This window comes from Lethenteron reissneri, chromosome 12 (genome assembly GCF_015708825.2).
Source record: "Lethenteron reissneri isolate LAM-NWPU_2019-01 chromosome 12, ASM1570882v1, whole genome shotgun sequence".
Taxonomy (NCBI): Eukaryota; Metazoa; Chordata; class Hyperoartia; order Petromyzontiformes; family Petromyzontidae; genus Lethenteron; species Lethenteron reissneri.
This window is the reverse complement of record NC_083790.1, coordinates 8,609,647-8,633,446: the sequence shown is the minus strand read 5'-3', so window position 1 is coordinate 8,633,446 and position 23,800 is coordinate 8,609,647. Positions and strand designations below refer to the sequence as shown.

General features: G+C 43.8%; 1 protein-coding gene across 4 annotated transcripts in view; it reads right to left on the bottom strand.

Moving 5' to 3' along the window:
* COL24A1 (collagen type XXIV alpha 1 chain) overlaps positions 1 to 23,800 on the bottom strand; it is a 159,907-nt gene that overhangs the window by 20,206 nt on the left and 115,901 nt on the right. For all 4 annotated transcript variants that reach the window (XM_061550648.1, XM_061550651.1, XM_061550649.1 and 1 more), the window contains 18 exons: positions 23,246 to 23,290; positions 22,977 to 23,021; positions 21,964 to 22,017; positions 20,711 to 20,764; positions 17,971 to 18,024; positions 16,173 to 16,226; positions 14,802 to 14,855; positions 13,726 to 13,833; positions 11,907 to 11,960; positions 11,380 to 11,487; positions 8,794 to 8,847; positions 8,109 to 8,162; positions 7,077 to 7,133; positions 6,097 to 6,150; positions 4,297 to 4,350; positions 4,065 to 4,118; positions 2,202 to 2,255; positions 543 to 650 (listed from right to left, as the gene is read on the bottom strand). In XM_061550648.1, coding sequence (XP_061406632.1) covers positions 543 to 650; positions 2,202 to 2,255; positions 4,065 to 4,118; positions 4,297 to 4,350; positions 6,097 to 6,150; positions 7,077 to 7,133; positions 8,109 to 8,162; positions 8,794 to 8,847; positions 11,380 to 11,487; positions 11,907 to 11,960; positions 13,726 to 13,833; positions 14,802 to 14,855; positions 16,173 to 16,226; positions 17,971 to 18,024; positions 20,711 to 20,764; positions 21,964 to 22,017; positions 22,977 to 23,021; positions 23,246 to 23,290 — 1,119 coding nt within the window. The remainder of the gene's footprint in view (positions 1 to 542; positions 651 to 2,201; positions 2,256 to 4,064; positions 4,119 to 4,296; positions 4,351 to 6,096; positions 6,151 to 7,076; positions 7,134 to 8,108; positions 8,163 to 8,793; positions 8,848 to 11,379; positions 11,488 to 11,906; positions 11,961 to 13,725; positions 13,834 to 14,801; positions 14,856 to 16,172; positions 16,227 to 17,970; positions 18,025 to 20,710; positions 20,765 to 21,963; positions 22,018 to 22,976; positions 23,022 to 23,245; positions 23,291 to 23,800) is intronic.

Genomic DNA, 23,800 nt, shown 5'->3' with positions numbered 1-23,800 from the left:
TAGCAATAGCTTAGAAAAGTGAGAAGTGAATGTTCAATAACGATCAACAACCACCAAGGTATGAATTTGTTGACATCAAATTCTGCAATTCCAGTGTTTTAGTAGTATTAATAATAATACGATAATAGTCTTCAGCCCATTGTCAACCCACTGCCGGATGATGGTCTCTTTATGCGGTTGTAGTAATGGTGAATCGTTTGGCCATACTTCATCATGCTGGTCAGTATGGGTTGGTGAAGTGGAAAGTGGTCTTGACATCGCTCCCCACTGATGTTGGCCTTGACCAGGACACAAATTCAGCTTTCTGCGCTAAACACTGCGCCGGTAAACATACTATATTGGCGCGTGGCTGGAACCGTTGGACCAACATTGGATCAAGGTTGGCCCAACGTTTACTGGGGCACCCACCGCTCCACACCTTCGTCACGTCACTGTTCAATAATCTCGTGAGCCGTAGCGAAAACGTCATTACGGCGTTTCAAATTTTCTTGCGCTGGGGTCTCAGAAAAGCTGCGTGGTTGTCGTGAGGGAGAGGCACTTACGGGCGGTCCCGGTTTCCCGTCCTTGCCTGGCGCGCCCTCGAGCCCTCTCTCACCATCCGGCCCGGGCCAGCCCGGCAATCCCCGTGGCCCATGGGGCCCGACCGGACCCTGTGCAAAGGACAAAGAGACAGAAACAAGCTTCGTTCGCACACTTATCCGTTACACGTCGTAGGTTCAAGTTAGGATTTAAGGGGTAAGAGATTTGCATTTTAGAGGCACATAAATGCCTCAGCAACTCAATGTGACTTACATAATAATAATAATTTCAACTTGAAACACGCACATTATTCGCTCGCTCTCGAAGAGAAATAATGCGTCAGTGGCACGATGAATCAGATACAAGCAGAATGGCAGCTCTGTGGCGAGCCAGCGCCAACAATTTCCTGAGCTCCTGCGCTCCGCTATATATTCAGGTGTTATCGGCCAATAAATGAGCACTTACATGTGGGAGGAAACTGGAGCACCCAGAGAAAAGCCACACGTGTGAGCGGGAAAAACTCTATCTCATACAGACGCAACAGGTGGAGTCAAAATGCTTTTCTGAACTTTCTTCTCCTGGTGAGCCAGGGTTTGGTACCTCAAACCACGGAAAGGGAGTTTCACAAAATTTCTGCGATCCATCAACCCTTTCCTCCACAGTGGTGAATTACAGGCATGCGCCACCACCAGCCAGCTATTTAAACCATCTTCATCTCAACCATTCCCATGTCCTGCTGCATTCTAGTCAAGGTGAACTCCAGCAGAAGCTGTACCTGTGCGGTACAAGATGTACACTGGACTGGCCTTTCAAATGGGCATTAGTCTGCCAGTAGAAGGTGATGTTGCGAAATGGTGTTATCCAAATTCAGTAATTTGAGAGTAATTGATCTAATTTAGAAATTTGGACTGAGTGCCATAAGTTGGATTGTGTGTACAGTAAAATGTGCTCCCAACTGCCTTTGTCACCTAAATGCCGATGTTTATAGCTGACACTATGTACGAACTTCAGGCTGAGTTGACCAAGGGGAGTCCAGGCTAAGATGCCAATTGACACCTGTTTTGTTACCTCAATGTTCCCAGATTGCAAAAGTCACGCACGGTCGCACAACACAAATCTGCCATTGGAGGTTCTGTCTCGTTTGACTGAGGCTGGGTGGGGGGGGGGCACCATGTGGAGTGACGTCACGACACACATTTCTGGGCTATTATAGTAGTAATTACCCTGTGGGCTAAGATGCTCTTAAATCTGGTTTCATCAACGAAACAGAAAAACTATAAAATTTAAAACACAACATTTGCAACAGGTCACGTAAAAAAAAAATCTATTACAATAAATACAGCAATGAAAAAAGTCAACATGGCCTCTGAGAAGGAATTCAGCAACAAATACCGTCTCGAAAAAACACATCGGAGACATCTCGTTGACTGTTACCAAAAGTGGGTTTTTGGCAGCAAACATTGCGAAAAGAGATGATAGCCTTTGGACGAGATTGGCGAAGGAATGGCAGCCAGCGGAGGAAACACGCCCCTGGGGATTACATTCGCAGGACCGTAAGAGGGATGGTGGCATCATATATGGAGAGGCCTTCATCCAAGCTGCTGCTCCTGATGATGATTATTGTTATGATGACAGAAGTAAACAAACTTAACAGGCAATACTGCAGGACTACAACAACGTACCGTAAGTCCGGCTTTTCCTTGAGTTCCTGGTGTACCAGCTTTGCCCTTCGTGCCCTGTGGGTAAAGGCATTTGGATAACACTGCCATGAATGTGAGGTAATGCAATAATAGGATTTTCAGACGAGAAAGCAGTCTCGATTTAAAGCTTTCGTGACTGCAAGGATTAATCTTCTTGGTTTTTTCGGTAAAGTCACATAGAAGGGAAATAATAAAAGAAAAAAAGAAAACATAATAAAATAATATAATTATTATTTTATTATGTTTTATTTTTATAATAAAAGAATAAAAATAAAACAAAATAATTATTGGCCACCCCGTGTGTGCCATGTGCAAGCCAAGTGACGACTGCTTTCTCTAATAATATAATAATAATTATATTATTTTATTATGTTATATTTTTTTTATTTTATTATTTCCCTTCTACGTGACTTTACCGAAAGAACCAAGAAGACGAGAAAGCAGTAGTCACTTGGCTTGCACATGGCACACACGGGGTGGCCAAGTTGCATCTTGAGCCGAGGTCCACGTGACAGCTCAGAGCTCATGGTGGAACTGAGCTTCAAGCCTCTCAAGCTGCCAATACAGGACAGCAGCTGGAGATGACCGAGTGGCTCAAGAAGCCCACAATGGCCAGGTAAGACTCATGAGAATGAATGAAAATCTGGGTTTAACATTGCTGATATTTTGGGCTTTTGTACCTAGATAAGCTTGCCGAGGTGCATCTTCATCATGGGACCTCCTTTGCCAGTATCAAAATATACTAATAGGGATTTTCCCCTTTTTTCTGGCAACAAAACTGACACCTTTTGCAAGGAATCATGCTTACATTAACCACAATAATCAGTTTCAAAGACAATGCATACATTATCAGAGTATTGTTTTTTGTTTGCATTTGACTGCAAGTATTGTGGTTAATGTAAGCATGATTCCTTGCAAAAGGTGTCAGTTTTGTTGCCAGAAATAAGTATAACCCGTAAAAACAAAGTTTTTCACTATAAATCCTTTATATGCGTGGCAGCGAACTTAATATAAAGGATTTAAAAATATATTCGCCTGTGGAGGACGCGGGGATCGATCCCGCGACCTTTGGCATGGGAAGCGAGGGTGCTACCAACTGCGCTACTCTGCCACGGCCTGTGGAGGGGTTACGCTCTGGGCTCTTATACTGTGACGTTCAGCCAAAGCCAAGAATGAGTTCTATTTGAATAAATGTAAAATACATTTTTTTTGCCTAAAAAGTGTAACATTTTGGGATTTTTTTTTCACGAACATTAATTGTCTGGCACAACGAGTCTGTGTGGAAAATGTCAGCTCGATTGGATCACGGGAAGTGGGTTAAAAAACGACCGAAAGATTTGCACGGTCGTAAGCAAGTAAGCACGCAAGCACGCAAGCAAGCAAGCATGCGAACTTAATATAAAGGATTTAAAAAGGGTGCATCTTGTTCCTTCCCTTCTAGCCCCGCCCACTAACTCCCCCCCCACCCTCCCAGTCCCTGATTGACACATTTAGATAAGTCCCTCCCCCCTCCCCTTAACTAGTATTTAAGATCTTGTCTTTAGGATTTCTTTTCACTTGATACAGTAAATTTAGCTGTGACGGTCCCACCTGAAGACGGAGACTTGTGTTGCCTCCGAAACGTCGTGATTTATTATTTTATTTTATTCTTATTTTTTACCTACGTGACTTTACCGAAAAAACCTAAGAGTATGAGAACCTGGGTGTAAAAACGGGCAGCCACCCATTATTAAGCAACGGATGGTCTGCGCCTGACTGCACACAAAAAAAACCATTAGGCATACAATTTAAAACTGTCGTTTATCTTGTCAGCACATTGCAGGTATTGTTTGGGAAGGTACTCACCTCGTACCCTTTTGGTCCTTTTGGTCCTGGATATCCCCGCTCTCCCGGCTCACCCTGCAACAAACAAGCAAGCTTATGAGCACACTAAGAGCAATATACACTGCTTGTGGTGATCGTAAAAGGAGAAATGAACTTAAGAACGATGATTTCGGTGAAGCCGGATATGGAACACGTTGTAAACACCGCGAGTGGTGCCGTGCTGTGGAATAGTGCTGTTGGCGGTGCGACTTACGATGGGACCCTGCTCCCCCCTGGCTCCCCGTGATCCGTCAAAGCCGCGCTGGCCCTGCAGTTAACAACAAGCACGCATTTACCTCGTTTCCATGGACAACCAACCTGAGTTGGCAAGGGTGCACCCGAGTTGGTCTGAACTCGAGTCGAAGGGAAATTCACGTTGGCTCAAAGAAAGCGGCATTTCACTGCCGAATAAGACTTCCCCAGGGCCAAAGGTCAATACTGAATTGGTGATGAAATAAAATGTTAGAATAAAAAAATAAAAAATATGGTACCATCACCTACTACATATTTCATTGGCATGTTCGGTGATGACGATGCATTTCCACTCGGCCAGAAATTTGATGTAGGGAATTCTGCCCAGCCCCCACCTCCCCCCCCCCGAGAAGCAAAATCGGCCTGGAGAATTCTGGCTCTGGCCCATAATGGCATTCAACTCGTGCTTGTCTAAAAACACAAGGAAAGCGGTGACGGCGGAATGACCAACTGCACTATGCACTCGGGTCTGTGGCTCGTGGAAACAAGCTAGATGTATCACGAGCACCGGATTCTTTATTTTTATTGTAAAATTTGACGACGGATGTGCTGCGCTGAAGCACCCCATTGCATTTGTGGATTGCTCCCTCCTGTAGCACCAGGCAAACCAGCAGCACTTACTTAATAGGCCACTCCCTAATAGGGGTTTTCCCCTTTTTTCTGGCAACAAAACTGACACCTTTTGCAAGGAATCATGCTTACATTAACCACAATACTTGCAGTCAAATGCAAACAAAAAACAATACTCTGCTAATTTATGCATTGTCTTTGAAACTGATTGGTCCACACCAGAGACAGCTTTCTTGATTCCTTGCAAAATGTGTCAGTTTTGTTGCCAGAAAAAAGGGGAAAAACCCTATTAGTATATTTTGGTACTGGCAAAGGAGGTCCCATGAGGCCACACCCTGTTGGTGAGACCCATAGAAGTTGAGACTGATGCAGTGGGCATGGTTTGGTCAAACAAATTCTGCTGGAAATCAATGATTCAAAAGAACCATTGGTTTCTAGACTTAAATATGATTTAATTTTGAGGTAAGCATGTCGCTCAGATGTCAGAGAATTGAGATGGCATTATTGATGCTGGGCAGCCACCACTGATTATACTGAGTCCTCAAGTACTACATAGTGAGTGGATGGTCTCAGACTGGTCACCAATTTGAGTGCAAAATTTCACAACTGAGAATTAAACCTACTGTATCAGTTTTCTACATCCTACTGTCCATACAAGTCTCCGCAAAGATTTATTTAGAGGCCATGCTCGTTCCACTGCTGAATGAAAGTCTCCCTCTGTCATCATCATCCCTCGTGGTTCTGTGATGTCACAATCCATCTTACTCTCACACATTATCTAATCTCAGTGTTCCTTCACTCTTTGGCTGCCACGCTTTTAGCAATCAACAGGCACGTTTAACAACTGTATTGTAAGTTAATGCTGGAATTTGTTAACATGCAATTGCTGACTGAGGTGGATTATGAATTCTGGAATTTGCAAAACCCTGCTATATTGAAATGAGAGGGCCTTTCATTGGAGACAGATATGCAGGTACTGATGTGGAAAGCAATGACCACATTATATAATGGTGAACCAGTGGCGTGATTGATGAGGCCTGTACTTTCGCCAAGTAGAGGCCCAAAAGCCGAAAACGCCAAGCAGCCAGCGACAAACAGAACTATCGAATGTGTAATATATAATAATTAATATTTTTCTTGAATTGATAAAGGTGAGAGGAACTTGGAGGAAGAGACGAAGGAGGTTACTTACTGGGTATCCGACATCGCCAGGTTCTCCCTTCTCTCCGGGAGGCCCGACTGGGCCCTGCAAGTGACATGTTTTAATGATGTTTTAATGATGTTAAAGTTTGCACGCTCAAGTCCAGTAAATCAGCATTCCAACCATAAATGTGTAGGTAAGCCATGAAAAAAGCGATCCCATTTTGGTATGAAGGGCAGTGGTAAAAATGTTCTGAGAATTATACCAATTATTAGGCTTGTTATCAAATCTCCATTTTTAAGTACCAAATATATGATACATTACCTAACGCTATATTTATGAAACTTCAATACCCACTGGTCTGTGAGGTGGACAGCTGATGGCATTACAGCAAGTGGGGCCCTGGACTTATCTGTGTGGACTTTTGCATGATATTCCCATATGCATTGATTTTAACAGGAACTCCAGTTTCCACTTACGTGCAAATCTCCCGTTCATAAAGTAGGTCGAAAATCCCGATGCATTATAAAATATAATGACACAATCTGAGTGTTACCCCCTTATATGCATGTATTTTCTCCAGATACCCCTGATTCCTCCTGCATGCCAAGTGCTCATTAATGGACATGGGCAAACATTTCACTGCAGGTCCCTTCTGAGAAAGAGGCTTAAGACTCAGTGCTGCTTTCCGACATGAGTAAAGGACATTGTTAGGTAAGACTGTTTGTGTGTTGAAAAATAAATTAAGTGTGCACCGTAGCTTGCCATTTTAGCATCCCCATTCTTATAGAAAAATAACTCAACACGTTCGTCAATAACACTGTGGCCTTGGCAGAAAAATGTATAATAGGCAACATTTTGGGTAATGGCCCTTTTTCATATCACATTCTTAAAAACATTGTGACCGCCCGTTGTGCGTTTGTCAACTGCTGGCAGTGTGGCGAAACCGTGAGTGCAGTGTCACGCGTGTCACGTACGACTGTGTCAAATTCCACTATTACTCTGTGACTGTGCCCAACTTGCGTTTGTACCATGAGGCCTTTTGGTCCAGGGGGGCCAAACTGTGTTCCGGGCTCGCCTGCCTGTCCCTGGTTAAACATGCAAAACCCGCAGCATACACAGACGACATTACTGCACATGCATAGGCATCGGGGGGGGGGGGGGGGGGGGGGGGGGAGGGGAGCACGATACGTATGAGCACTGCCGCTGAAGTTGTTTTTTTCTGTATTGACATTTTCCAACACATGGTACGCTTCAACAATAAACACACTGGCCGACATTACAAGTCCTTAATTGCAGACACCCTATTGTTGGAATCTCACGGGGTCGGCCATTCTATTATTATTTTAATACACACAAGAGAGGTGGGGGAAGGAGAGGGCAGGCGCCGAAGTTGTTTTGTCGAGAACGCAAGGCCTTGATGCGGCGCAGCAAGGCCGAAGCCACGGGTGCCACCACGAACCTCGCTCTCGCGTCCTGCTACTCCCGCTAGATCCCTCGCTTGCAGTGGAGTCAACACCTGACATTCAAAGTGTGTCGCCAACTCCAATGTCTGCCTCGGTCACCTGTCCTCACACGTAACTATCTCAATCATTACAACCTCTTCCTGATGACACCTACAACAACAATCCCTCTTCAGGTTTTTTTTCTCAACTTCCAAGTTGCTTACACGATCTCGCTATGAAATTCCTAGCATCCTTTACATGCACCTGTGTTCAAGGCCATAACCTTCTTAGGGGCTTTGACGTGGCCTCGTGGAAGGCACATTTGCCGCTTGTCGCAGAGGTTCATGGCTGTGATGATACTACACGCCGTCCGCTTCACAGTGGACATTAGAGATCTCCTAAAGTCGTTCCCAAGGGTGGAAAATTACCTGCCAATAACTCAATGGGGGTTATTCACATAAGAGCAGTCATTGCACACCTCCTACTGTCAGACAAATGCTCCGGGTCACTCTTAAGTTGGCAGCCTGGTTAATAACATAAATTTGAAACTTCTTTAATAGTTGCATTGTTAAATTGTTACGAATGATGAAACAGGGAGATTAAGTATTGAACGTTTACCTTCTCGCCCTTAATGCCCGGTGGCCCAGAAGGGCCAATGGGTCCTTGGTGACCCTAAGAAAAAAACGATCATATATAAATAATATACAACTGAAAAAAGAACACGTAAAATGAAACAAAATATTGATGTGTGTAAATACAAATCAATACTGTAATACATTTCCTAATTTCTGTGACACAATTTGATAAATACAGTAAAACCTTGGATTGCGAGCATAATTCGTACCGGAAACGTGTTTGTAATCCAAAGCACTCGTATATCAGTTGTGATCACGTGACGCTCGGCAGACAAAGCGTATACACGTACTACTCGTATTGCAAGACCTCGCTCGTTTATCTAATTAATATTTATAAAAAAAATTTGTTCGTCTTGCAAAACACTCGCAGACCAAGTTATTCGCAATCCAAGGTTTTACTATCGTGATAAAATGTTTAAATGGATTTAACAGAATTTCATGACCACCAAATGGAGGCGGAAGAAACCCGCCCCCCCCCCCAAATAAAACCACTCGCCGTTCCACGTGCGGCGTCACGTGAATGATTTGAGATCCACAGAATACATTTCCTCGTCACCGATTCTATTTGCCGCCAACTTCATTCTTTCTCACCATTACGAAAACTATTATATTATTTCACAAAATTCCGCGTGGACGGACGCGGAAGGGAAGAGCAGCGCAAGCATTACCGGGTACCCCGGGAGGCCGTCCTCTCCTTCGGCTCCCATTGCACCGGGGGCGCCCTGCGGCGTAAGGCACAGCAGCGGTGTTACCCGGCCGCCACTCCATCAGCGGCAAGGTGAGAGACCGCTCTTACGAGTTGTACAAACAAGAGGTTTAACACGCAGTAGGCTTTCGCGACCAATCTAATCCACAATAGAGCTTTTTGGGTTAGATCGCGAAAATATAAACGTGTCGTTGAATCCCGCCACCATCCGATACATCCAATTATTAAAGTAAACAAAACGAGCCGATGAATTTCTAGTTCTGCACATATTCTATGGGTCTTTCGGTAAAGCCACGTAGACTGAAATCGTCTTTAGCAATCGTCTTCAGACGATTGCTTGTGTTGCGATCGAAACGTCGTGATATTTTTTTTATTTTTCTATCTACGTGGCTTTACCGAAAGACCCATATAATATGTATTCCTGCAGTCACGAAAGCTTTAAGTCAAGATTTAGTTCAGCACACCAGTGTGTTAGAGCAAACCCACAACATCTACAAGTTGTTCGTTAGGGGTGCAATGATGCATCGAATCATAGAAAACATTAATTCTTAAGTGCGTGATGTATGCATCGACTTGGCAATGAGAAAATACATAGATTTTTAAAAAAATTCATAACATAGGTTCACATGGTGACCCCCGCAGCGTCTAGAAGTGCTACCATTCAGTACAAGGTATTTGTATTCTTATAAAAAAAATTGTATATTCTTAAATCAAGCCATGACCATGAATTGCAACATCGGATTTCAGAGGGGGGTGGCTAATCTTTGGATGGCAACTCTTGGCGCCGCGATGGCGAGATGTTGGCTGCCTCGCCTGGTGCGCAGGAGGTCGTGGGTTCGATCCTGACCCTGAAGCATGTATATTTGGAGTTTGCATGTTCTCCCTGTGGTCGTGTGCATTTTTCTCCGGGTCCTCTGGTTTTTCCCTCCACATTTTAGAAACACGTTTTGCTAATGTTTTGGTGCTTTAAATTTCCACGTGATAACCCACTTTGTTCAGCTATCATTTTTGGCCACGTCGCTTCTGAAAAAAGAACCATATTGCTCAGTGTGTCTTACTTGGTTGAATAACAAAAAGTTTTTTTTTTCGATTTGAAGCTTTCGTGACTGCAGGGATTCATCTTCTTGGTTCTTTCGGTAAAGTCACGTAGAAGGGAAATAATAAAATAATAAAAATAAAACATAATAAAATAATTCTCACGACGTTTCGGCCACAACGCAAGCAGCCGTCCAACCCAGCTTAAATATACGCTCCAAGCATGGTGGTGTTTCATTCAGACGCTGTCTCCCCGACAGACCTGGTCTTCACCTGAGGACGGCTGCTTGCGTTGTGGCCGAAACGTCGTGAAAATTATTTTATGTTTTATTTTCATTATTTTATTATTTCCCCTCTACGTGACTTTGCCGAAAGAACCAAGAAGAAAAAAGTTTTTAGTTTACGTCCCAAGTGTTCACGCTTTGTAAGGATGCTGCCCTCCAGTGGCCACTGAGTTCATCGGACAGGCGTCCTTGTTTTCCCATATCATCAATACCAAGCAGAGATTTTCATGCCTTGCTCACCCTTGGACTGTGCACTGAGAAACGTACGCGAGGGTGCCAAGAGCATCTGTAATGTTTTATCGGGGGCAGTAAATCTTGAACGCGTCTTTAACTTCTTAATTATTTACTTCTTGTGCACATTCATTCGTGTAGGGAGGCTCCATTTATATATCTATATAAACCTCATTGGCAAGGAGGCCCCATGCCTCTAGGAGTCAGTGGTTATCGTCGCCACGGGTAATTTTCCATACGAATCTGGCCAAGGAAAAGCCGCGTGTAGGGGCCAAGCCATTTTTCAGAAATGCCGCTGGGCTTGTTCACATTTTTGCTACTGGACAGCAAAGTTCCCTTTCATAAGGCGCCACACGCTCATGTCATTATATTTCTGCTGTGCATTATGGTTGTTAATATTATTACTATCATTGTCAACATAGTCACCAAGGTGAGGGTCTGGGTCAGGTCAGGTTGCAGACAGGCAAAACTTTTTTAGTGTGGTTCAAAGAGGACATCATAGTGTATTGGCCTCTCTAGGCCACCCAGACTCAAGATGAGCAATATTACATCAGAGGCCCATTTAAATGTAATAAAGAAAATATATCTCAAAACTTGACACAGCCTATGAACATTTCGATTTAAAGCTTTCGTGACTGCAGAGATTCATCTTCTTGGTTCTTTCTGTAAAGTCACGTAGAAGGGAAATAATTATTTTATTATGTTGTATTTTTATTATTTTATTATTTCCCTTCTACGTGACTTTACCGAAAGAACCAAGAAGCCTATGAACAAATCACGTGGAATGTGCTAAGCAGGTCTGAGCCTGGATAATGCTTTTATAGGAAACTACCATGCATAAAATAGGTTGTTATAGGCTGCTAAGGGTCTATATTGTGGGAGCACAGAAAAAAACTATGTTGTTAAACTGTTTTATGTCCCCCGACCCGATCCACACAGCATGGGGAGGCCCTCATCCAGAAATGGATTTCAGAATGTGCTGCACACGTCCAACTTACCACAGGACCTCTTGATCCTCGTGCCCCAACAGGGCCCTGGTTTCCTTTGCTGCCAGACTGGCCCGCTTTTCCTGGTTCTCCGATGTGACCCATTGCTCCCTTGTCGCCCTGACACGAGCCAGCCAGCCAGCCAAAAGAAACGCAAACTCAAAACTGGACGGGCACCATGATGTACGCTGCAGCTTGTCAGCAGCGGCGGCAGCAGCCAGCAGTAAGGCACGCCTTGTCTGTGATCGATGAGCTCACAAGTGAGTTGTGATGCTCTTGGCCGAGTTTCAACTGTTGCTGCAAGTTTGTTCAAATGAATATTGCAATTTTTTCGGGAGCTCGTTTTAAAAATAGCAATAGAAATAATGGATGGAATAGAATTCGGCTGATAAGCCGGTGCAAGGATCTTCTGCAGTGAGTTTTTTTTCATGAGAAATGGTAACTTATATGTAAAAAAATTATTCAGGCAAATGAACCACTACTGCTGTATGATCTAAGACGCATCTGCCTGTGGGTGTGTTTATTTTTGGAACACTCACTTTCTTCCCCGGTTTTCCTCTTTCGCCGAGTTTTCCCAGCTTCCCTTCCATTCCCTGTAAAATAAGGAAGGTGCCCAGTGGCAAATTCCATTTATTAGCGGTTTACAGGGGACCGAGCGGCAGCACGTTTGCCGCTTGTTGCAGAGGTTCGCGGTTCGAGCCTGACAGCTGCCCTGGTTAATACTGTGAGTGTAATAACCGTAATCTAAGTTGTCTTGTGGTTGTTGTTGTTGTTGTTTGACTTGCATCCCACTGGGATTTTTGCACACAGCGTTGGTGTACGGTGTTTTTTTCTGCAATATTTTGCTGTCTTTTCTTGGATTTTCTGTTTGCACTTAGTCACATATTCACTTTAAGATGTTTTTTGTTCCATGTTTTTTTGTTTGTTGCGGTTGCACCCGATTCAAGAGCCGAATGGCTCACAGGGCTATACCTAATCAATGAACTTGAACTTGATCACCACAGACCACCTGCTTCACAGTCGGTGTTGAAGATCCCGTGGCGGAATTTTAAAAAGAAATGACCATGTGTACAGCAGTCATGGTCCAAATTTCATAAATCACTTGCAAATTACCTAATTGGAGACCAGCCACATAGCAACATTGCTCTCTACTGGCAGATTCATGCCCACGTTCTTACCGATGGTGCATTCACCTCGTGCCACACAGGGACAGCTGCCAATGGGGGGGGGGGGCTCCAGATGCCACAGGGCGCCTCGAGGTGTACTGCATGGGAAGCACGGTCTAAATATCGACGGTGATGTGTAACGTAACGAAAACAAAAATCACCCGGAATGCACCCACTCTTTTCAGATTTCAGAAGAGATCCCAGAAGCTAAGCACGATGGAGCCTGGGTAGAGGGTGGCCACCATGCACAGCAGGTTGCTATAGGCTGCTGTGGGGCTACGTGGTGGGCATCAGAGAGCAAGTGCAGCAAAATCCATTGTTGTACTGTACGTTTCCGCTCACGTTCAGTTTTCTCTTCTTCAAAAACCCAGCGTAATGAGGTATGGTCAAATAACACCCACAATCTGTATGGGCACGGGGAGGCCTTTATCCAGCAGTAGATTGCCAAACGGATGTACAATGTTAGGGGAAAATCTAATTGTATTGAACAGCATATCAAATAATAATTCACAGCTTTAAACAAGGACGCATCTTGACAAAAGTAGTCAGGATGAAACATTAGCTGCTGTTCAGGTTTCCTTCTGCATGCGTATAATTATATTTATGTAGAACAAAGGCATGCAACTTATTCACGAGCACACCAGCATTTGCTGGGCATAGTGAAAAAGCTTGGATGCCGATTTGCCGACAAACTTAAGTCCACACGCTCGATTAAAAGCAAACCAGGGGATTCCGTCATCATTCTACTGGCGATGCACAACACTCCGCAGCGTTGCGTATAGTTTTTTCGCGTTCCTAACAATCTGCTGCTGTTTGGCGTTCGGATTTTTTTTTTAGCAGCTTGGCACTGGGAGCACTGGCGAATTATTTTCCAAAACTAACACAGAGATTACAACTTAAGTTTTCGTTTGGCTGTAGAGTTGTTTTTTTGAGAGATCGTTCGTTTGTTTATGCATCAGCAGGAGTTTTGCGCTAAAAAGCGGCAATTTATTCTCGGCCGACATCTCAATGCTGGAGTCAGGAGGTGAGCTGGTATCAGTTGTCAGGGCAATGCATTTGCCAGACATAACAGCAGGTCCCGCTGCGCTGAGACCACCAAAACCCGAACCTTTGGTGCCCTGAAAGGCCAGTTTTGGATCCAAGTGAAAAGCAGGCGGCAGTGTGACCAGGAGCTTAGCAACAGGAAACTCACCCTCATGCCCACAATCCCCGGGTCTCCAATAGCTCCTTCTTTTCCCTTGTCCCCAATGTCGCCCCGTTCTCCATCCTCCCCATTCAATCCCAGGTCTCCCTTCTCTCCCTGCACCAAGAGACGGTTGACAGAGAGATCGATACACACACATATGCTTGCTCAATCACCTTCAAAACTGAACAGGGCAAACAGGGAATGTGCAGAGGGCATGTGCCTTTTGGTTAAAGCTGCAACAAGGCACCATTGGTGGGAAAATATGCATTTCCAGTTTCAATAGTCATGGAACCTGGCATGACTAAAACAGGCAGGCAAGGGAAGGAGCTGAGTATTGCACATCATCTCTTATTACTGTTCAGCGTGGCTGACATGTATGTCTCATCTCTTGTACCCAGACCACACAGTCTTGCTGTTTAGGAAAATACAATCGGCTTTGCCAACAGCTATTTTAAGCATGCTTAGTGCTGAAACGTATCCAAAGGAAAACACCAATAATGGGATGAACAATTACTAATTCGTTAAGCTTAAGAACTGTGCTAGACTGCGTGCGCACTTTTCATTTGTCCATTAAGGGGCTTTAAAGCTACTCATTCAGAGTACTGTCAATATCTTTATTTCCTAAACTGCCTTTTGTTTAGCACAAGAACAAGGCCCATAAATATACAACAAAAGTCATTTGTACCACAGCACATGGTACAAAAATAAAATCAAACACATTGTGATATGGCATAATCCAAGCCACTGCAAAACACTGCGGGCCACGTAGCGAGGTACAACTGGGGGAGGTTGTTTTTGTTGGGTTCGGAAAGACTTGTGGCCGGGGAGGGCTCATTGAGTGGATAATGCAAGACACACCAAGTGGCCTTTTTATGAGGCTTGTGCCCATCACCGGGGGACTTGTATGTCTCATGTCTTGCCAGCGCTAAAGGTCCCATGCTGACTGTCCACAGACAGCAAAAATGCCTGTCCAAGGAGAGCTAAAACTGACCACCTGATATACAGATATATTCTTTTCCCTGCGTGCAACAGGGCCACATTGCATAAAAATGTTTCATAACACCAACAGTGGGTCAACGTACTTTGATTCCATCTTTTCCTTGTGGTCCATCATCACCAACTGGGCCTGGCAATCCCTGAGGTACAGGCGTACACATTAATACATGTGTGCGTGTCTGTGTGTGAACGCATATGCTGTATGTGTGTATATTACGTAAGCCTAAACCGTATTAAGTACGTTGCTAAATCATTATGAATGCAACACACTCAAGAGATGAAATGTGGCATTTATGATTCTAGGCACAGTCACATTGGAACACTCCAGTAAATGTAATGCTACTGATTTTCATTGTAGAAATATTTTTTAATAGCTGCTAAAATAAAAAGTTCATTGTAATGGCCTGCCTGCCGAGTGTTAAAAGCACCCCTCGCCTCGCGAAGAAAGATGCTGATGACTCGCCGGACGGGGCGCGTCTGCAAGTGAGGCCTATTTGTTGCGATGATTTACATGCCATTACGTGCTAATGTACGAGAGATGAGCAGCCCCGCTGCATCTGTAATCAATCTGGAGCGCTCCACACGGCCCCAGTGAAATACGCGCTGGTACCGTGGACGCACGCGAGCGCGTTTTGAAAAACAGATGACGCGCTTCTACATTCTGCTGTTGCTTCAACGTCAAAATCAAGCATCTGTGCCGCAGCGGCAATGTCTGCAATGGAAGTTGCAAGACATCTTTACTGCACCTGATCAGCAGTGTCCTATTCGTGGTGTCGTGCACTATTGCCACCGGGCAGTTTGGCTGCACAGGGTCAGGCCGTGGCTTGATCCTGATGAGCTCATAACAAATCTAAGTTTCCTGCAAGTGTCAGGACACTCAACTGGCATTGGAATAAGGGTGCACTTTGCTCATTAGTCCAAGAAAAGTCTAAACCGGTCTGCATTTTTGCCTTGTGTAAGGTGGTCTCTGCGTCTTAATCCTGTACTTTGAAGGTGGGGTTAAAGATCACGTTGTAGCAGTACGGAAAGGCAGCGTAAGTTAATGATTCCTGTCTGAGCCAGAGTTGAACTAAGGGCCCTGGATTTGCAAACACGGCCCTGTGTTGTTTCGAGCAGCGCAGCTTTGGAAGCTGAGAGCCTGCCGCCCACTCACATCTCCCGCTGCCCTCCTACAACATTCAATGTGCTTCTAGATTTGAAGCTTTCGTGACTGCAAGGATTCATATTCTTAGGTTTTATCGGTAAAGTCACGTAGGTAAAAAAATTAAATTAATAAAAGTAAAATAAAAATCAAATAAAAATCACGACGTTTCGGAGGCAACACAAGCTTCCGTCTTCAGGTGGACCGTCACAGCACGATAGCTGTATCAAGTAAGATACAGCACGATAGCTGTATCAAGTAAGATACAGCACGATAGCTGTATCAATGTGCTGGCGTGTCTTTGTGGGGTACGTACCCTGGGCCCCTCCAGACCGGGCTCCCCTTCACCTCCTAATGGCCCAATGTCACCCTGCAAACACAATTACATCATAAGAAAAATTAAGAATAGGTGTTACCCTTTCTGGCAATAAAACAGGTGTTAAGATCTTTAAACAACAAATAGAAACATTTTGTAAGGAATCAAGTCTGGATTAACCACACACAGGACTTGTGGTAAACATGTAAACAAACATGCTCTGGTAATATATCGCATTGTCTTTGAAACTGATTGTTCTACACCAGCGACAGCCTTCTTTAGGGCCTAGTCCCAACAGTGTCAGACCAGAGAGTGCCAAAAGGTTTCTATTTGGTGTTTGAACATCTTTACACCTATTTTATTGCCAGAAATGGTAAAACCTCTTCATATTTTTTCAAACTATGATACTGGCAAAAAAAGGTCCCACATTTGCATCAGCCACACATCAGTACAAGCTTATGCACACATCCTCTGTCTGTGGCAGGTTCAAATCCCATTGAAACAATTCGGTCAAAATTAGAGCTTGGATGGATTCGTTAATCCCCAGGGAGTTCTTGTGTGGGCTCTGCACTGAAATTATTTGAAGATAAATGAGCAAATAAATATATATTATTTTGTAACAGTTCCATTATTATACTGTACTTACTGGGAAGGGCCATGCTGGAAAGAAAGTATAATTAAATTAGACTTTGGAAGAGCAAAGGGCTTTGTTGGCTAAAGATGAATCGTACACGCTTTGACATTTAATGCTACATCCCCGATTGAAGGCCTCTGTGTTGAAATACTGGCTATGAGTATTTCTCTTTCTTAACGTCTCCTCCGCGCTCTCAGATTCGATCAGCTGACACCACACACCAAAAAAGCACGAGTCACGATAGCTGGAGTGAGATTCTCTTTTACGAAATAAAGGTAGTTTTATGTAACGTGATTCAGCTGAATTGGGCTTGGCACAGACGAACAAGATGACCTTTGTCTCCGATTTTAGTACAATTAACATCACATGACTCATTACACGAACAATTTCAGAGCGCGCTTAGGCTATTTATATCATTAACAGAGGTGAATGTTTGTATTCATCTGCCCCAGATTTTTACGACGTTTCACAACACCCGCAGCGAAACAGTTGTCGCTTCTACACAAAAAGGAAAGCACAGGTGACCACCGCTGTTGAAAAGTGCTAGAATCAATCGTAAACGAATTAATTCAAATAACTCTCGACCTGCCCACCAAAACACAGCATTATTGCACGTGACAATACAGCTTTGCAGAAGGTTTCAAGGTTTGCTCAGTGAAAACCCATATCTTTTGCATCTGTGATGTCATTTCAGAGGACAATTAATAAAATGGGCTGTTCTTTATGAGGAAGAACACCAAGGCCATGAGGGAAAGCAAATGCGTATGTACCAGGGCTTAAACTGCCCATAATTCAACCAACAGTTTGTACATAGTGCCCATTAAATTTGTGCTTTGCCAATGCAACAATGAACAATGCAGCCGAGTAAATGGCATTAGCTTAAAAAATATCATTTGGGTTGCATTACTTTTTGCCGAGTCCACGTTTTCCTCCTCAAATCACACGCATGAACGTCAAAACGGCACTTCAGTGCTTTGTGAAGAAACCAAATGTCTGGGCAACTCATTATTGGGACTGGTGAATGCGACAATACAACCAAGCCACTTAAGATGAAATGCAAGTCTACACTCGTTTGGATATTGTTCATAGGCGCAAGCCGCTTAATGATACATTTCTAAAGCAATTAGTCTGAATTGCGAGTGGCCTTTTCTGTATCGGCATTACCTTTTCACCTTTCTCTCCTTGCAGTCCGCTCTCGCCCGTTGGCCCAGGCAAACCCTGGCAAAGCACAAACAAAAGCAACCTTGTAAGAGATAAACATGGGGGAAGAGCAGCTGAGCGTCAAAAACCCATTTCACACACACACGCACACAGCATGGGGTGGCGAATGCCAGTGAAGGGATTTCAAAAATGAATTCATAGCTGTAACACTGTTTTCAATTTATAGAAACCCATTCTGTATTAATGTGCAGAATGTATGTTGAACTTCTTTCACACTGTATGTAGCCAACCCTGCTAGTTGGAGGTGCAAGGGCCTTAACAGACTGTTGGGGCAAGTGCTGTTAGCGAGCACCTATGAAGGCCGGGATGGCACACGAGTGGGTGGGTGGTCAGCACCACACCTGGCCGCCTTTGTCTCCCCCCCAGTGGCGATGTTTACACACCGCACCAGGTACTCATTTGAGGCTGAGTCGACCTAGGGGAGGCCCAGGACCGGTTCAGATAATCGTCACTGGTGTTAGCCGTGAGCGGGAATCGAACCCGGGTCGCCAGGTTCATAGCGCAGCGCGCTAACCGCTACACTACCGCATACATACACACACACACATGCACATATACACAAGACAAAGATCCCCCGTGTAGACTCTAACAGACTGTTTGGGCAAGTGCTGTTAGCGAGCACCTATGAAGGTCGGGATGGCATATGAGAGGGTGGGTGGTCAGCACCACGCCCGGCCGCCTTTGTCTCCCCCCCCAGTGGCGATGTTTACACAATGCACCAGGTACTCATTTAAAACCTAGGGAAGGCCCAGGACCAGGTCAGATATTCGTCACCGGTGTTGGCCGTGAGCGGGAATCGAACTCGGGTCGCCGGGTTCGTAGCGCAGCGTCGCGCTGTTACACTAGCGCTCTCAACTCAGGGACACAGACACAGAGACTCACGCCGGGACACCCTGGCTGAAGAGACCAGGCTCGCACCGTGGTTATCAGCATGCAATGATTGCTTTTTGCACTGAACAGGGCATAGTTTCGACAGAGTGCTCTAACCACAAACATCTGGAAATTCAGCAGCATTTGTCTAACAAACTTGGCTCTGCTTACAAGCTAAGGCGGTGAAAAGTGGTCCAGAGTTCGCTCACTTAACAAAATGCTGTAGGATTATATTGGTCTGGAAAGCAAGTTAGGCGGATGGGCAAAAACATGTATTTATTTATTTATATGCGGAGACACAGAACAGAGTTCTGCTATGCATGCTTTTGTTATAATTTAGTAATTTAATAAAGGCAATATGTATAGTTCGTTAGTGTGACAAGTTAGTTTAAGAAACAAGGACAAATACTGTTTTCTAAAATAATTATTGGAGGGTGGCATATAAAAAAATGGCATGTGCAACACATTAGTGAATATAGGCATCGTGGGTGATGTTCAAATTTTAAAACATTAGTTTTTCCTCAAAAGCAATGCCATGAGTAGAAAACAATGAACGTGTACAAAGTAATGGGAGCGATGGTGGTCACCTTGCCAAACATTAACCAAGCCTAACCAAGGTTTAGGGAAGGGAGACAGAATGAAGGAGTCTTACCAAGGGCTAGTAATAATGTCGAGAAGCTAAGGCAGGTGAGACTTAGATGGTTTGAGCACGTGTTGAGAAGAGACAAAGAAGATGTAACCTAGATTTGAAGCTTTCGTGACTGCAAGGATTCATATTCTTAGGTTTTTTCGGTAAAGTCACGTAGGTAAAAAATTAAAATTAATAAAAGTAAAATAAAATAAAAATCACGACGTTTCGGAGGCAACACAAGCTTCCGTCTTCAGCTGTATCAAGTGATACAGCTATTGATACAGCTATCGTGCTGTGACGGTTCCACCTGAAGACGGAAGCTTGTGTTGCCTCCGAAACGTCATGATTTTTCTTTTATTTTACTTTTATAAATTTAAAATTTTTACCTACGCGACTTTACCGAAAAAACCTAAGAATATAAGATGTAACCTGATGGGTTATGGAGGTTAGAGACCAAGTATGTTTGTATGTTGAACTTCTTTCGCACCGTAGGTAAGCCAACCGTGCTAGTCGGAGGTGCCAGAAAGTTTAGCAGGGCTAAGGAGACGCCAGTGCAGAGCAGAAGAAGGGAGTGAGACAGTGGGTGAGATTGAAGGTTATTGTGGAACAACATATGATCGTAGATGTGACTTGAGAAGATGCACAGAACATTGAGATAGAAAATCCGAGCAACTGACCTCATGGACTTTTGGCTTTGACTAATAACCCAGCATTCAGTTTAACACATAGGCTTTCGCGACCAATATTATTCATAATCAACGTTTTTGGGTTTAGATCGCGTTATTTATAAATGTGTCGTAACCCTCCACCACCCGACACGGCCAATCAGTAAAAAAGTGTCACGTTGAAAAAGACAAATAGTTCACTGCTTTAGCCCACCGGTGTGTTGAAGCATGAAACCACAACATTTACAATTTGAGTACGACGTTTCGCTGGTAATTGCATCCAGCATCACCGGGCAATTCGCCAGAATGGTGAGGCTCTGCTGTGTCTCCCGTTCTTATATAGAGCAGCAGCAGGGTAACGTCATCATTAACTGAGATATGGTACAACTATGGTGATTAGTTCATAGGCTGCATATCTCCCCAATGTGTACAAGTGTAAAAAGACATCCACGTCTTTCGGTGTCCGTGTTTGTGTGTTGTGTGCATCTCTTGCAATCTCCAAGTATCAGCATCGAACCTGTGTTCCAATATCTCCCACGGTGCCCATCTCGCCCTTCGCTCCACGGGGTCCCTTTAAACAAACACACAAAAAGTGCATGAAAAGAAAATACTTGTGTCATGAAATGTATTCCACATTGATGAAGCTACGATGAAACTAGAATGCAAACTAAGCTCTTTTTAAAATCCTTCATATTAAGTTCGCTTGCTTGCTTAGGACCGTGCAAATATTTCAGTCGTTTTTTAACCCACTTCCCGTGATCCAATCGAGCTGACATTTTCCACACAGACTCGTTGTGCGTGACAATTAATGTTCGTGAAAAAAATTTCCAAAATTTTACACTTTTTAGGACAAAAATATTATATTTAATTACGAATTGCTTAATGGTGCAATGCAATCATCTGACCCATAGGTGGCAGCCATCTCAAGCCAGAGGACGAGAGGACTCTAGCCGCCACGCATATAAAGGATTTATAGTGAAAAACTTTGTTTTTACGGGTTAATTTTTTCTTAACTCTAACAATTTTAACAAAGGTGACACTGCTACCAGAGCAAAACACATCCTACTACTTAACCAGATAGAAGTGTGTGGTTGTCCACAGTGGTAATGCGCAGCAGAAGCATTGGCTATGTGTTTGTGAGCACGTGCTACTTTCTCTGCGCTTTATGGGCAGAGATTTGACTCCGACCCTGACGCCTGTATATTTGGAGTTTGCATGTTCTCGCGTGGATTTATCTCCGGGTCCTCCGGTTTTCCCTCCACATTTAGAAACTTCCGCTTCGAGTATTTGGCTATTATAAATTTCCACATAAGCCACTTCATTGAGCTTTCATTTGTGGCCAGGTCACTTCCGAAGAAGAGCTATATAGCTTAATGGGCCTTACCTGGTAAAATAAACAATTGTTTAGTTTCGTTTTTGTGCGAACCCCACCAACCCAGTGACGGCTCGGCAAAATAAAAACAGAAATAAAAAAAAATAACCCCCCCCCCCATCATTAATACCTACCTGCTCATAATAAATTATAAACTGCATGCACCCCTCCTCTCCCCTCCCTCCACCACCACAACCACCACCCTGTGGGCTTCAGTGCCCCACCAATAAATACATCCACAGCGGCCACCACTGCCACCATACACGAGCGTTCATTGCAGAAATGTGCAGCAAAAGAGTTGGCTGCGTGTTTAACAGCATGTGTTGGTTTCATTGTGCTTTTGTGTATGAATCCCACCAGGGCCATGCATCGAAATTATTAAATGCAATTTCACGCACGGGTGGTCCAATCGGTCCCTTGATTCCCACTCCACCAGGTGTTCCCTGCAAGCCCTGCCAAAGACAAAACGTTACTCGTTTTATGATTCTCCGCTCACCTGCCAGAAGGAGATGTTTATTGAGTGTGCACATGTACAAGGGTTTAATAGCTGGACAGCAGCCAATGAAAAGCCGAAAAAAGCAAAAGCATTGCAATTCACAAAATGAACACATTTTGAAGCAGAATTGCATTTTACAGTGGCAAAAGTAAGCAAATCAACAAGCGAAAAAGTTGATTTAGAAAATGTTGACATGGTCCTCCCATTGCGTTTATCCTATATCTCTGCAAAAAAAAAATCTGTAAGAAATTGTTGGAAATTAATTTTGTCGTAGTGCTTACAACCTTACCGTTTAAACATTTGAATGGCTTAATATTGCAACTTTGTCAATTTGTGTAGTGATGGTAGCACATGCCAATTTAATGGAAGTATTCATCATTAAGTACAGTAAATTAAAATACAAATTACAATGAGTCCTGGTACATTCAGGATAGCCAAATGTATTTAATTGACATTGAGCATTCACCTTTTCTACAGTAAATAAAGTTACATAATCAATCATTGGGCATAAGCTGAACACTTACACACTAAGGGATAACCTCGTGCTTTAGACAAGAACTTGAAAATGCATATGCACATTGATTAGGGCCTCCCGATGCCTTGTGGTCCATGGGGATTACTTGAAGTTACTTCACCTGACTGGTCAGGGTGGGTTGGTAAAGGCAAGGAGCATAGCCATTGCAGCATAGAAGTACAGCACAGCAATAGATTTAGCTCCACTGCCCTCTACTGCTCACCACATACTGCAGTTCCAGAGCCCAGTGGCAACCGGTTTGTGCATGGTTTGTCACCCACATCAAATTCTTGAACAATAAATGAATGCTGTGTAAAATGATGAACATATGCAAACCCATGTTACAACGCACATCGTAATGCTGATGGCCTAAGAGTACAAAGTATCAATCGAACACTCACTGGAAATCCAAGAGGCCCTCTATCCCCAGGATCGCCAGATTTTCCCTGAAATGACACCAACGCACATGTATTTTTCTCTTTTATACGAGCAAGCTGTCAACATGATGCCAGGACACCATGTATCATCACGCTGCCATACACTTGTAAACAATTTCTTTGAACGTAAAACACATGCTGTGAGAGTCAATGATAAATTATTTTTGAGATGGTAGAGTCTTGCACGTGTGCGTGCCTTGCACGAGGAAACTTCGGGGCAACTAAATACTTACGATAAATCCTTCAATACCAACTTCACCAGCATCTCCAACAGGACCCTGTCAAGGATTACACGCACGCTTGTTAAGAGGTGAAATAATTACGTGAACAGAAACGAAACCGACAGCATTAATGCCATTGATAGGAAATGTCACATTTGACTGATGCGTGTGTTAGTGTACATGCAGTGTACTGCATCAGGGCCCGTAATGTTCTAGAGTAATATTTTCCTCTATATTTTCCGAATACTCTGATTTTATTGCATATTGAGCTTAAAACGTCATTTTAACCAGACTGTTTCTGTTGAATCCATGCGGTAGGCAGCAGAGGGCATCTTCTTGGTTCTTTCGGTAAAGTCACGTATACTTTACCGAAAGAACCAAGAAGATGAATCCCTGCAGTCACGAAAGCTTTAAATCGAAATTCAGCAGAGGGCAGTTCAGAAAAGAATCAGTGGTTGTAGTGTACTTGTATGTTCCTTTTGCTTCCCAACCCATCCTGACCAGCATGGTGATATATGGACAAGTAACTTTCATGATCTTCATGATGCAGCAAGGCTCTCATTCAGA